The sequence below is a fragment of the Syngnathus scovelli genome, chromosome 3 (assembly GCF_024217435.2).
Source record: "Syngnathus scovelli strain Florida chromosome 3, RoL_Ssco_1.2, whole genome shotgun sequence".
NCBI lineage: Eukaryota > Metazoa > Chordata > Actinopteri > Syngnathiformes > Syngnathidae > Syngnathus > Syngnathus scovelli.
In genome coordinates, this window is record NC_090849.1 from 8880158 (window position 1) to 8895794 (window position 15637).

At 44.0% G+C, this 15637-nt stretch overlaps 1 protein-coding gene across 1 annotated transcript in view; it reads right to left on the reverse strand.

Moving 5' to 3' along the window:
- Positions 1-15637, reverse strand: part of LOC125965758 (patatin-like phospholipase domain-containing protein 7) — a 67864-nt gene that overhangs the window by 47623 nt on the left and 4604 nt on the right. The window contains exons 5-10 of the mRNA XM_068650130.1: positions 13623-13702; positions 11952-12043; positions 9910-10069; positions 9732-9812; positions 8228-8356; positions 8034-8114 (exon numbers count right to left, since the gene is read on the reverse strand). Coding sequence (XP_068506231.1) covers positions 8034-8114; positions 8228-8356; positions 9732-9812; positions 9910-10069; positions 11952-12043; positions 13623-13702 — 623 coding nt within the window. The remainder of the gene's footprint in view (positions 1-8033; positions 8115-8227; positions 8357-9731; positions 9813-9909; positions 10070-11951; positions 12044-13622; positions 13703-15637) is intronic.

Below are 15637 nucleotides of genomic sequence, written 5' to 3' on the forward strand. Positions count from 1 at the left end.
TTTGAGAGACTGTTTGGACCGGTTTGTGTACGTATATTTGGACGATATTTTGATTTATTCCCCAGATCTGAAGACCCATAGGGTTCACGTCGAGACGGTGTTGCAACGACTCCTTGAACACCAACTATACGTAAAGGCCGAGAAAAGTGAATTCCACAAGAGCACTGTTTCTTTTCTCGGCTTCATCGTAGCCCCGGGCAAGGTTGAGATGGACCCGGCGAAAGTAAGCGCGGTAACGGAATGGCCTACCCCTGACTCACGCAGGAAGGTGCAGCAATTCCTGGGCTTTGCCAATTTTTATCGGCGGTTCATCAAGGGCTTCAGTGCCACAGCGGCTCCCTTGCACGCGCTCACGTCTCCTAAGGTTCCCTTCCACTGGTCGGCGGAGGCGGCCTTCCAGGAGCTAAAGAACCGCTTCAGCACCGCTCCCATCCTCACGCTTCCTGATCCGTCGCGGCAGTTTGTGGTGGAGGTGGACGCCTCCAATCAAGGAGTAGGTGCCATCCTTTCACAGAGAGCCAAGAGCGACAACAAGCTCCATCCGTGCGCGTTCCTGTCTCGACGGCTGACGCCAGCCGAACAGAATTATGATGTGGGGGATCGCGAACTGTTGGCAGTAAAGCTGGCATTGGAAGAATGGAGACATTGGTTAGAGGGAGCACAGCAGCCTTTTTTGGTCTGGACAGACCATAAAAATTTAGAATACATAAAGTCAGCTAAGAGACTGAATTCACGCCAAGCCCGCTGGTCACTTTTTTTCAATCGTTTTAACTTCACTCTGTCCTACAGACCGGGAACCAAGAACACCAAGCCTGACGCCCTCTCCCGTGTTTTCAACTCGGATCCAGAAATTAAGAAGCCCGAAACCATCCTGCCTCCTCATTGCCTGGTTAGAGCAGTGACCTGGCCTATCGAAGGCCGGGTACAGCGGGCCAATGGTAACAAGCCACCCCCTAGTGGTTGCCCTGAGAACCGACTATTTGTCCCTGCTCAATTACGATCCCAAGTCATCCATTGGGCTCACACCTCCAGACTCTCCTGCCATCCGGGCATGCGCCGAACGCTGTTTGTAATCCAGCAGCGATTCTGGTGGCCCTCCATGAGGGCAGACGTCAATGAATACGTTGCAGCCTGTCCCGTCTGCGCCCGGAATAAGAACTCCCACGGCGCCCGTATGGGGTTGCTGCATCCCCTACCCATTCCTTCGCGCCCATGGGCGGAGATATCCATGGACTTCGTCACCGGGCTTCCGACCTCGCATGGGCGAACCACCATACTCACAGTGGTGGACAGATTTTCAAAGATGGCTCACTTTATCGCCTTGCCCAAGCTCCCGTCCGCTAAACGAACGGCCACCGTGATGATGGACCACATATTCCGGGTTCATGGGTTCCCGAAAGACATTGTTTCCGATAGAGGGCCCCAATTCGTATCCAGGTTTTGGCGGGAGTTTTGCAGGCTCATAGGGGCAACCGTGAGTCTCACGTCAGGCTATCACCCGGAGGCAAACGGACAGACGGAACGTATTAACCAGCAGTTGGAGACAAGTCTCCGCTGCCTGGTCTCCCAGAACCCCTCCTCGTGGAGCAAGAACCTCTCCTGGGTGGAGTATGCCCACAACTCCCTGCCCACCACGGCTACAGGTATGTCCCCCTTCAAGTGTGTGTATGGCTACCAGCCCCCTGTCTTCCCTGACAGTGAGCCGGAGGTGACGGTGTCTTCAGCCCACGCCTTGGTGCGCCGCTGTCGTCGCGTCTGGTCGGCGGCTCGGGCCACGCTGGTCCGACAGGGGGACCGGGTCAAGCGGATGGCGGACCGGAGGAGACGTCCGGCGCCCGTGTACCAGCGAGGTCAACGTGTCTGGCTATCCGCCAAGGATCTTCCCCACCGGGGGGACTCCAGGAAACTGGCGCCTCGCTTCGTGGGTCCGTTCCCCATCGCCAAGGTCGTGCACCCGGCCGCGGTGCGTCTCCGCTTGCCCAGGTCCCTTGCAGTCCACCCCACCTTTCACGTTGGGAAGGTCAAGCCGGTGGTGGACAGTCCGTTGGTGCCAGATCCTGCGCCCCCTCCGCCTCCGCGGACTGTGGGAGGTGGGACGGCCTACACCGTTAAAGAACTATTGGATGTGCGCAGAAGAGGCCGGGGCTGGCAGTACCTGGTGGACTGGGAGGGTTATGGGCCGGAGGAGCGGCAATGGGTGCCGCCTAGTTATATTTTGGACCCGGGACTTTTTGAGGACTTTTATGCGGCTCACCCTGGGGCTCCTGGGCCGTCTGGGATCCGGCCCTAGGGGGGGGGTTCTGTCATGCGGTCGCGTTTATTTTTCCGGGTTTCTGTCTCGTCGATGTCGTAATTTTACTTCCGGTTTTATTTTGTCGTTCCTTCCGTTTCAGTTTGTGTTTCCTTCCTCGGTGTTGGTTGTCTTGTCTTCCCTGATCCCGATTGTGTGCACCTGCGTAATCGATACTAATTGTCATCACCTGTGTCCCCGCCCTTTTGTGTGTATTTAGTCCGTGTCTTCCCCTTGTCTTGTGCCAGTGTGTCTTGCCTCGTCCCGACCACCAGCGATCCCTTGATGTCCGAACTCTCTGAAAGAACCCTCCTTTTTGTCTCGCCACCGAGCGACGCTTTTGTTTGTGCCTTGGTCTCCATCGCCTTTTTGTCTCGCCCCAGTGCGACTCCTTTAGTTGGTACTTTTTGCTACGTGTTTTCCCTCGTAAGAGGCGTTTTGATTTGTACTTTTAGCCTTTTGACTCGCCTCAGTGCGACACCTTTTGTTTGTACTTTTTGCCACGTGTTTTCCCTCGCAAGAGGCGATTTGATTTGTACTTTCGCTCTGTGTGCTTGCTGGAACAAATCCAAGATAGAAACGACTCTGCATCCGAGTCCTTCGCCTTGTCCCCTGCCTGACAACTCCTCAGTTGTGTCAAACTCAGTGCTCAAGCAAGCTTCCATCCACTCTGACCCAAACTCCACCAAGTTTGATAACGTCTCAGCAGCTTGATGCATCTTTCAGGTCTCGTGTGTCTTTCGCCGCACCTCATTGTCAGGTTGTTATCTTTGGTTGTAGTCTCAGAGTCAACTCATCCCTCACTCTTGGATGAGTCCATTTTCAACTGAGTCCATTCTCATCTTGTGAGTTCCTTCGTTCTTTGTACTTCGCCTCCGAGGATGTCGTTCTCCTCCAGGGCGTTGTGCTCCCCCCAAGCACAAATATAGTCCTTCTTTGCTCTTGCAAAGGTCAAAGGTGCCTTAGAGCCATGCACCATTTTTCTTGATGTTCTCAGCTGTCGGTGGAGTCTCGGGATCGAGTTTCAGAGTCACTGATGGATACTGAAAAAGACAGACTGGGATACCAAACTTAAATATCATCTTCCAATTTGACATAAATTCCATAGTGCCTTCTGTTAATCAAACTTCAAATTCTACTATTATCAATAATCTAATCTACCTGAGAAGGACAGCGTATTTCCTTCATGAGCGCTCGGATGTATTGTGATGGACATCATTTGAACCATTTTAAATTGACAGGTTACCCTAAACTTAAATTGCAAGCCTTAACTGTGATTTCTCTCAATTGTACTGTAATTTCCAGAAGCTCCTCCTATTTTCAGGCTACTATCTATCTTTTGTTTTCCTAACTTTGATTTTATGCCATTCTCTCTATTACCTTTCCACCTTTCCTGATTTGAGCCTTCAATTTCTGATAAAGTTTCCAAATTTTGCCTAGTATCATCTCTATTTTGACCTCAGTATTAATGGTGTTATGCTCACTTTACAGATATTACTGAACTGTCCTGAATTTATAATTCACTGCCACTAGATCGAAGGCCATTTCTCAGCTGTTCACTTTTCCCATGTTCCTGTTAGGCTCCACTATTCGAATCTTCGAATTTTCATATAGAGTTTCTTTTAGGTTCCTGTGTGGATCATGTTTCACACAAACAGGACATGCTTATTTTTTATTTATTTTTTTTTCAAGAATCTAAACCAAAGGTAACTAATATGTAACTAATAACTCATCTCCCCCCTGTTGTCACATAAGTGACACAACAGGCGTTGCCTTAAAAGTCATTTTGGCAAAACAGTTTTGTTATTGACATCGTCAATAACACCTTATCCATTATCACACCCTTTGTTGTTTGAACTAATATCATTTTCAATCTTGTCAATCCTTCTTCTACTTTTGGTGTCCACGCGAATGTATCTTTGACTGCTAACGGCACTCCTGTTAGTGGCTTAGCAATTTCAGCATAGTGTGGAGCCCAAGCTCTGCAGTAATGACAGAAAAAAAAAACATCAGTTGTTCTTCGTGGCAGGTCGTGGTGTGTCTAATATAACCTGTTCCCTGCTCTCCCTTTCGCTGAGAGTAAACCAAGATAGTTTACTTCTGGTTTTTACCCATCCTAACTTCTGTTACTTGACTTCACTTCCTCTCTGGCCTAAATGCTGCATGAGGAGAAAGGAATCTCATCCTTACACTTCCTTTGTTTCAAAAGCAATTATCATCATTGTAGACGAAAACTTGAACTTTTGTCTACTTGAAGCCCTTTGAGACTGTTTGTGATTTAGGGCTATACAAATAAACTTGACTTGACTTTTAGATGAAAGCGTAAAACGAGCCATTCAATTCATGATAATCAGTCAACCACTGTGAAATAAGGCCTGTTTTCTTTTCTTAGCATTAAATATGCTCAAAATCACTCTTTCTTTAAAGTTGTTCTACTACATTTCACATAGTAGTCTCCAACAACGTCAACCAGTCAAGCTGTATCTTGTCATTCATTCCTGCTCATTTGCATCTCACACACGCGCACACACACAGGCACGCACGCATGCACTGTTCTCACTCTCCTCAAGCTCTCTTCAAGCTGTCCACACAGTCATACTACATAATTTTTAATTCACAGTCCTCATTTGAATCTGTCCTATCTCAAGGTTCTTGATAAAACAACCCACTCATTCCGATTTTGACATATTCCAAAAATTCACTCAAGAGATGCTTGCATTCAATTAATTCCATAAGCTTTTCATTTCCACAAAATTTGCAAATTTAGGGCAATTTTCCTTCCACTCATTCTTAAAGGCAAATTCTACATTTCACCTTTACATTGTCCCAGTTTGAAATTCACATCATTCAGCCCATTTAAATCACACTGGGAAAGTTTTTAAACATTCCCGAAATTGCAAAATTAAAAAATTCATATTTTCACGTTAAATTATTACTTCTTTGTATGGCATGCTCAAACTTGGCCAATAAAAGATTGATTACAATTTCTGCAAAATTTTACATAATTCATATTTCACTAAGTTCTACACGTTTCAACTGATTCAGTTCTGCTCGAACATCATTCTGTTGTATCTCCTAAGTATTTATTCATCTTTTTTGCCTGTCTTTACCCCAATTTCTTCAAAAATTGCATTTTCCAGTTTTAATGTCTCCTTTTTTTTTTCTTGCAGTGCAAATCGAATAGACCCCAGTCTAGTAACTTTCCTTGCACACTATTTTAGCCTATTTCAAAATTTTAACACATAGACACACACATAAACAAACAGAGAACACAAGGGCAACACAAAGGCCCACAACAAAAACACAGTGCACAAACAACATCAACAAACAATGCTGCGCAAACGTCTTCCTCTATTTAATGTTTTGGTTTTACTATTTTTATTTATTTTTTCTCACATTAGTGGCCTTTCAATAAGGTTTGACAACTGTATCATTCGCATACATCAGTGTCATTTATACTTTGGGGAAATTTAACAGCCTTGGTCATGCTTCTTGTTTGTACAGGAGTTCTTATTGACTGACCATGATATATTTTGCTATTATATGGGGGGGGGGGGGTTCAGGTCTTTTAAATTAGATGCATGTTTTGCATAGGAGCAGAAGGAGCTTCTGCCTCAGGCTTCTCTTCTTGAGCCACGCCTAACAGTGCGCCTACGCACTATAGCTTCATTGTCTGACAATCATACTTGCGGCCTCAAGTTTGGTAACTTATTTAACGTATACTTCTCATCCCTGATACATTGTCAGTAACACTTTGACGGCCCCCCACTTTAATCAATTTAGTTCAACATTTAAATCATAGGGATTTCTAAAGATGGAATGTTTCTTTAGTGCGATAACAACTTTCTGTGGTAATTCCTGCTTCGACCAGTTTTCTGGTGAGGAATTCCACAGAAATTTGCCATTCCTTCCCACCATGTTACATGCAGCACAATAGCGAGTGATACGTGCTACCATTCACACACATTCACACCGCGGAATGTTCTTAACACAACGAGGTGTATTTCCGTCTACAAGTTCCATCTGTAGACCGAATTCCTATCACTTGGAATTCACAACAAGGACTCCGCCGTCCTTACCCGGGTACCCTTTTTCTGGGGACTAAAATACCCCAACCACGCGGCCAACAAAGAGGTCTCATCGAGTCTCTGAGAGATTTATTTTGAAGATTCCGTCAATCATCGCTGCCGAGAGGTGCTGAACCGGACGCCGGCCTGGTGGATGAACATTGTTCCCCAGGGCTTTCCTTCAGGCGTCCTGTGACCTCTGCCGTGCACGGATTCGGCGTCTTCAACACTCTTCGGATCAGCGAGCAGATTTTCAGGAAATCCCGGACGAGCCCCCAAAAATGTTGGGTTGACAACATTTATCTGAAATCAATCTCAGAGGCGGTAGGTCTTTTTGGCTTAGCGTTTTCTCCTGCGCAGAAGGGCGCACCCCAAACACACAGCAAGTGTGGCTGAGATCCGCGCTCTTCTTGAGATTAGCCGAGTTTTTTATTGAGAAAGAAACAATTGGGCAAGTGTACATGATCGGGTAGGTTCCCAGGCAGGAAGTACATTCCATAGTTATCTCATTACCACAGAACAAAGGGGATACTCTTATGGACGGAGCAGTATGGACGTCTCATGACCATTAACTTAACAAAAACATAGTCTGTGTGTCTGCTTCAGCCATCCCATGACAATCTCATGATCTGATCATGTCTAGCGAACTGTGGGGCTTATTGTATAGTGCGGCTAATGACTAGCCGGCCATATGCCCCCAAGTCATTTTCACAAGGCCTGATGGTCACATACTGCGGAGAATCTTGCACACAAAAGTAGATACATAGATTCCAATGATAAAAAGTATATCATTCCCAACAGCCAGCAAATGTATTTTGTTGTCTCGATGACTTATGTTTGGTGTGTTGCAGAGAGTATTTCATTTATGGTTATTTAATATAGCGGAACTGTTACGCGCAGTTAGTTACGTATGTAATGTGTGCCGTCTACGAGTGTTGTGTGACGTCAGACGTTGACCGTTGACACACACACCCCACAAACCACACACACGCTTCACACGCTTCACACAATACCCTTTTGCCAGTTTGCCTGTATGCCCCTATGGGCCACAGTGCCTGTTATCTTTTTGCCAATAATTCAGTAAAGCAATCAAAACTGAACCACGTCTTCCCTCCTGTGTTCTGACCGACACCCGGGGGCGAAAAAAGCATAACCATCCGAGCCAACCCACTACAGTACTCAGGCTCCCCAACAATAGTGGTAGCGGTTTGCATTATTTAATTGCAATGTTTTTCCTTATTCAGATTTGTTTCAAGACTACAGTTACAGTTAGACTTCACTTTCATGGTTAATGCATTTATTGCAATTTTGTTGTTTTATCACAGTAGATTGGTTTATTTACATTTCAAAAAGCAGAAGCCATTCATTTACAAATGTGATTGCACTTTAGTTTACATCTTTAAATGTTCAGATATTAAGATATGATAGACAGTTTTTGCATGATTTGAATGAGGCAAAATAACATGCTTTTTCTCTCGAATATATTGTCATAATCATTTCTTTCAGATGTAATTATTTTCTGTATAAAAATTAAATTTGGTGTTCAAAAAGTCTTTTTTCAAACTTGAGTCTTGAAAAATAGGGGGTCGTCTTATAATCAGGGTCGTCTTATATTCGGGCCAATATGGTAAATGTGTCCATGCAAATATAGTCTGGTGAGCAGTTGGGTAAAGTACCGTGTTGAAGAGCTCAGTGGTGAGGCCAAGATAGTTGTGCAAGGCGAGGAAGGTCACTCTCTGGAGACGCACCATGATGATCTACACATGACAAGGGAGGACGTGTAACATTTGTTGTGTAAATTGTTGTGTATATTGCTTGTAAATCAGAATGATTCAAATACTTATTTGATTTCAACACTTGTTCTCTTTACCTGGATAACACGAACCAGAGTTTCAGGATATTTGTCAAAGACTGATTGAAATGCTGTAGCTGGAAGACGCAGGACAGTGGAGGTGACAACAGCCCTCGCAGATACCGTCTTGTATGGAGCTGGGTAACCCTTGAAAAACAATGAAACAATTTTGTTGAGAAAGACAGATGCTTTGAATATTAGTTAAATTATCCAGAAAACTTAAATCTGTCATGTTTGCATGTTTATTAAACAGCAATGTTACAACATGCTACTGACAACACTCTGGATTTAAATTTCAAATATACAAACAACTTTGCTCCTTAATGTTATGGTACATTCCAAAACCCCACACAACTTTCTTGATGACCAACCTCAAAGTTATATATGTTCGTGGAGATTCTCTGTCACTTAAGTCATGCTGATGTGCAATGGCTGAATCGAGGCAACCCGAATGCTCTTGTTTGTTGGAGACATTTCACCTTTAATCCAAATGGCTTCTTGAATTCTAAACGATTATGTACGGAGTATCTCAATTAATTAGGGGACAACAATATGTGTATTTGAATTGAATCCCTCGAAACAATGGCCGAATTTCGGTGCACACTGTACTGAATTATACGTTTTTTTAATTATTTGATCAATGGTGCTGCGAGGGCCTCAGTTTGTCTCAGCACCTCCAGCCCTCTAACACGTTATGCCCATACTAATACTAGTTTCAGACATTTAGAAAAGAAAAATCATGAGACAAATTGTTCAAACAGGTTGAAAACAACCAAAAATTGTGCAATGGGTTCTCCTCTGTGGGTGTGTCCCCTAGAGGTGATCAACAATTAGGTGTTATTGTTCAAACCGGCCAAAAACAAGACCCTTCAACAAACAAAAACAGTCCAGTTGCCTCGATGCAACGTTTGGGAAGCAGCGTTAGTCTCCATCCACTAAATGACTAATACTACTAATCCACTAACAACTAACCCACTGTTAACTAATACAAAACTAATGATTGCATTACTTATACATTAAGTACACCAAAGCACTTTGAGTTTACAAACACAGTATACTCTATCGCGGGAGATGCGTTCCTGAATCGCCCACAGTAAATAAAGATCAGCAAAGTAGAAACGGTATACATACATATTTATATAAAGACCACTGACTACTGGATTGATGTAACTTTACATTAAATAAAAGAATGAACACGTAATATTGTCACGTCTCGACTTCTTCCGCACCGGTTGGTGCTGTGTCTTGGCGCGTGGCCCACTGCCGGCCTCCTGCGCTTGAACTCTACGCCACGCACTAACAGCGCTCATTGCTGCTGTCCTGACTCCTTTTGCACGCCAGTACTTTTTCTTTTGTGCACGGTTGGCTGTCGTGCTTCCCGCGCTTGTCTGCAGTGACGCACATTGCTCAGAGGCATGCCCCGCGCAATCAACGTGTATTTAAAGGTCAATCTCCCATCACTTATAAACCCCCGAAATAGCGAATCCCCAATAGATGAAGCGCGAAGTGGCGAGGGACTTACAATGATGATATCTAATATACTGAGCAGACTGTGGACACTGTCCCCTTGTAAAACCTCTTTCACCACAGCATCTGTGCCATCCTGCAGCAAAAAAAAAAAAAATCACATCTTATCATATCGCATTGGTTTACAAAACTGAGCCAAGCAAAGAATATAATTGACTCTCCCGTGGTCTTACACTCTCGCGGATGCACAGCTCTAGGCGGCCATCTTGGACAACACATATACTGTCATCTGCATCACCTGGGCGAAATAGAGACTCTCCCTGGTGCAGCAAGATCATGACCATGTGGCGGCATAGCTCCAGGAAGAGGGGCTTCTCAAAGTGTCCAAGCACCCTATTGAAAATGTGTGTTAACTGTTTTTGTCATTATTATTGTACAGAGCACATATGCAACCGTATGTGTGTGTATCTGTCAAATACTCTTTTGCTGTATTTTGCTTGTTTATGAAAAGAAAAGTGAAAAAAGATGATATTTAACTGTTGTTTTACCACATTTGAATTTTTAAAATTATTTTATTGTAACCCCGCTGTCAAATTGAAATGTGCTATACAAATAAAGTTTAAAACTATTACTCTGGTACAGTGGTTCTTAACCTGATATTTTTAAGGGGACGCATCTGGAGTGTTATACAACTAAACCAGTGGTTCTTAACCTGGGTTCGATCGAACCCTAGGGGTTCGGTGAGTCGGCTTCAGGGGTTCGGCAGAGCTGGTATGTCACCCCCGCCCCCCCCCGCGGATGGCAGAACACACCTGAATGTAGTGTAAATTCGCGATAACGCATATCTGAACTGGTCTTGCAAAGGCAACAGCAGAAGTCACACTGATTTGCTGGTATGTCATTCCCCCCCTAAAGAGGGGTTCGGTGAATGCGCATATGAAACTGATGGGGTTCGGTACCTCCAAAAAGGTTAAGAACCACTGCTCTAGTATGGTAGGTGGGAGTTCTGCACATCAAATTCTGTCAAGTCTGCTTCTAGTAAACAGGAAGGGGGCTCCTTAGGCTGCAAGGAGGGGGGCTCCCTTGGGATATGGAGGATCCTAAAACAAGTATATACATGCGCAAGCACACATACGCACGCACGCACGCACGCACGCACGCACGCACGCACGCACGCACGCACGCACGCACGCACGCACGCACGCACGCACGCACACACACACACACACACACACACACACACACACACACACAGCTGTGTCACCTCAGCAACAACTTGGACTAAGATTACATTGCCCTCAAATAATAAAGCTACAGATAAATCCTGATGGACAGTAATTATTCAAGAGATGTATTTCGCTTACAAACAAATTAATGAATGTGTTTTACTGTGTCTGTATCAATGCTTCTGTCCAATACATTTTATACTGCCGGAAATGATGACCCGTTCTCACCAATACAACAATAGTCATTTGTGTGATGAGCTACTGATTGTGTGCATTGCACCTGTGTGTGGGTAACAGTTGGATCATTATACTCAGCAAGATTCTGCTTACGGAAGTTAGTTGATCAGATCTTGGAGAAGATCAAAGTCAAAGTCAAAGTCAGCTTTATTGTCAATTTCTCCACATGCCAAAGACACACAAAGAAACCGAAATTTCGTTCCCCCCATCCCACGGTGACAAGACATGGCTCACAACAGTCAAACAAGTAAACAAGTATAACAAAAGCGTGCTGAATAAATAATGAATAAATAACACAACAATAAATAAATAAATAAGAGGAGCAGAAAAAAAAGGAGCAAGTGCGCGTACAGCAGACATTCCCGAAAATAGCGCAACAGTGCCGCACGCTACGCAGAAGGGCGTAGCGAGTTCAGGGCCCTAACAGATTGGGAAAACCCTGTACTGCACTGATAGAGTAAAACCTTTTAGTGTTTGAGTGAGCAACACAACTACATTAGCGTGCTTGCAACCAGATGAGGAAGAGTAATAACGTTCCCCAGAAGACTGTGATCAGGCTTGTGACCAGCATGAGGTGGAGGTGTCAGGTTTTTGAGGCTATGTTGGTTCCTCCACAAACTGAAAGAATAGCATTTAAAACTTCCAATATGAATTATTTTCTTCCTTGTTACTGATAACACTTCAAATTCAATAATCCAATCCACCGGTCGTGAATGTTAATGTATGTGATTTAGATCACTGTGTGAGTTCTCTTGGAGTTGGACATAAAATGACTTCTTCACGAAGAAACATCAAAGCAACATGTGACTCACTTGTGAGCTATAGACAGGACTTTGGTCCTCTTCCGTATCCTCTGCCGGGAGGCGGAGTTGGAGGGGTTGGTGGGAGAGGACAATGTCTGGACCTTAAAAAACAAAATTGATGGCAAAAATAATTATCATTATAGTGAAGCACAAAATGAAAATTTTCAACCGATACCGAGAAACGATAATTTCCTGCTTTGTATGGCCGATACCAATAACCGTGATTTGTATTTGTATTTGTATATTACAAATATATCTGGTTTTGCAGCTTAAAACAATAAAACATTTCAATACCGCTTTTTAATAAAGCGGGGTCTGAAATTTAACATGTTACAGTTTCTCTTGAAAGGTTGTTATGATTATGAAACCCTAAAAAGTTTCATCGCTTCCTCATATTATTACATATACAGCACACAATAAATTAAGAGGTAAAAACTTAAATCAGAAGTCAAGAATTATAGCTTGTTTGTTACTCAAATAAGATGTTTGATATCAATAAAATGTTTGCAACATCTCAATGTTATTATTTATTACATATGTTCATTCATTATCTAAACCGCTTATCCTCCCGAGTTTAGCAGGGGTGCTGAAGCCTATCCCTGCCTGAGGGAAAAAGTGGCCTACACCTGTATTACCATTCTGTTTTCTTGTGTACCTGTTACCAATTTCGTGAAAACAAAGCAGCTGCAGCTAACTACCGTAATTTCCGGACTATAAGCCGCACCGGACTATAAGCCGCACCAGCTAAAATTCAGGGATATTTTAGTTTTTTTCTTACATAAGCCGCACCGGACTATAAGCCGCACGTGCACATGAGTTTTTTACAAAGAAAGACAGTACACAGAAAGCCGTAAAAATCCATAAATACGCCGCGCCGCCATTTAAGCCTCAGGGTTCAAAGTAACCTTCTGAATGAAATGCATTAAAAGTTCACATTCATTACAACTTGTTTTTGGCGAGCAAAATTTCAGAAGAATTGAATTTAAATGCTGATTGATTGGGTTTTAATACAATGCAGATGGTCCAAACAGCGCCACTCTGAGTCACATGGCAGAGTAAGAGAAAGGGTTTAGAGCCCTTTGACGCAGGTCACCTAGTGTGCATTCCTACTAAAGCTCATAATAGTCACAAACAACACAGCCAGAATAAGCAGCAGCCATAGTAGTGTTTTAAAATAGTATTTTTTTTTTTTTTCTTCAAGATACCGCACAACAGTGGTCCACAGCCTTTTTACGAGTGTATAAAAGTGATCAAGTCATCACAAAAATCACGAAAAAAATCTTATATAAGCCGCACCTGACTATAAGCCGCAGGGTTCAAAATTTTGGAAAAAAGCCGCGGCTTATAGTCCGGAAATTACGGTAAGAGCCCTCTTTATTACTTAACTCACCAGATCAAATTCCCAGAAGTTTAAATGTCAGAATGATATCCTCAAAAGTATTTCTTTATTTATTTTAGCAGTGTATATACGTAAAAAAATACAACTGAGAAAATCACATACATTATTAGAACATTCTTGGGTTCAATCAAAAGTATCACCAAAACGTGGAGATATTTTAAACTATCATGTATAAGGAAAAAGTGAGATATGAACGGAACAAAAAACTAGGCAATGTTTTATAGTTCAAGTGAGTCCATAGCAACAGCGGTGTCCAGACAGAGGCATCAGTGTATACTAACCTTTCTCATTATCTTTCGGCCGTAGAACATAACCCTGTCTCTTTTTCGAAACCGATAATGTGGTATGCCTGCCCCCTCCTCTGAAACACAAGAGCAAACGTTGTTAAGACCTTAACATTTTTTTTTTTCTAACATCCCCGGTCCTAATATTTGTGCACTCATGCACTCCACATCCAAACACTTAAAATCATCACCATCTTCAACAACTCAATGTCTTGTCTTGCATTCATAGTCTTGCATTCAGAAAGAGATACAATTCACATCAGACAATTCTGAAAACTTAAAGTGGGATTATGCATTTTTTTTCCTCACAATTTAAAACAGTTCCGATGTGTCTCAATAATATTAAGGTGGCGTGATTAGGAACTACACTCGTATTGTATTTTTACTGATGGCTGCAACACACAAAAAACATGTTTAACTCAAGCATGTCTGAGTTATCAAAGCTAATGCTGCTTTGTTTTGACACTCCAACTCTGCTTAATTTTCAATTCTAAGTTCTCCCATGTGGTCCTGTTGGCTGGACTCCATCCATCCCTTGAAAACGGCAGCTTCACCAATCAGAACTACCAAGTAGCCCCACTGGTATGCCAAAATGCAGCCCAAAAGATTTACCGTATTGGCCCGAATATAAGACGATGTTTTTTTGCATTGAAATAAGACTGAAAAAGTGGAGGTTGTCTTATATTCGGGGTCGAGATATTATACCCATTCACTTGTGTGCAGCGGTAAGTTAAAGGTTCCTGGTATCGACTGAGTATGTTGCTGTGATCATGTGCGTCTTTGACACAAAGTGAGTATATACATTTCATTGTTACTACTGTCCACTGTTGTGCCGTTTTTCTGATTGTGGTTTGCTTCGTGTACGCGCCGTTTGACAGCTCCGGCGCGCTCCTTTAAGTTTGCCTCGCATCGTACGAGTAGCCGTTACGCCGCGGCACGGCGACTAACGGTCGGCAGCAAATGTACTTTGTTGTCTCGATGACTTATCAAAGTCAAAGTCAGCTTTATTGTCAATTTCTCCACATGCCAAAGACACACAAAGAAACCGAAATTTCGTTCCCCCCTATCCCACGGTGACAAGACATGGCTCACAACAGACAAACAAGTAAACAAGAATAACAAAAGCGTGCTGAATAAATAATGAATAAATAACACAACAATAAATAAATAAATAAGAGGAGCAGAAAAAAAAGGAGCAAGTGCGCGTACAGCAGACATTCCCAAAAATAGCGCAACAGTGCCGCACGCTACGCAGAAGGGGGTAGCGAGTTCAGGGCCCTAACAGCCTGGAGAAAGAAGCTGTTGGCGAGTCTGGTGGTGCGGGAGCGCAGGCTCCTGTACCTCTTTCCAGAGGGCAGAAGGTCAAACAAAGAGTGAGCCGGGTGACTCACATCTCTGGCAATCGAGGTTGCCTTGCGGGCGAGATAGGAGGTGTAAATGTCCTTCAGGGAGGGGAGCGAAGCACCAATAATCTTACCAGCCGTATTCACTATGCGCTGCAGGGCCTTCAAGTTCTGTTCAGTGCAGTTACCACCCCAGACAGCGATGCAACTGGTGAGGACGCTCTCAATGGTGCCACGGTAGAATGTAGACAGGACTGCCTGAGGAGCACATGCACGCCTGAGCTTCCGCAGGAAGTACAGGCAGCGCTGAGCTTTCTTTGCCAGTGACGAGGTGTTTGCGGACCAGGAGAGATCCTCACTGATGTGCACCCCCAGGAACTTGGTGCAGCTCACCCTCTCCACCACAGCACCGTCGATGATCAGCGGCAGGTGTGTTGTGTGACCCTTCCGGAAGTCAACAATGATTTCCTAGGTCTTATTGACGTTCAGCAGGAGGTTGTTGTCCCTGCACCACGTGGTCAGAAGGTCAACTTCCGACCTGTACCGAGTCTCGTCGCCCTTCGTGATGAGACCCACCAGAGTCGTGTCGTCAGCAAACTTCACTATGCGGTTGTCGCTGTAGGTCGCAGTGCAGTCATGCGTCAGCAGGGTGAAGAGCAATGGACTGAG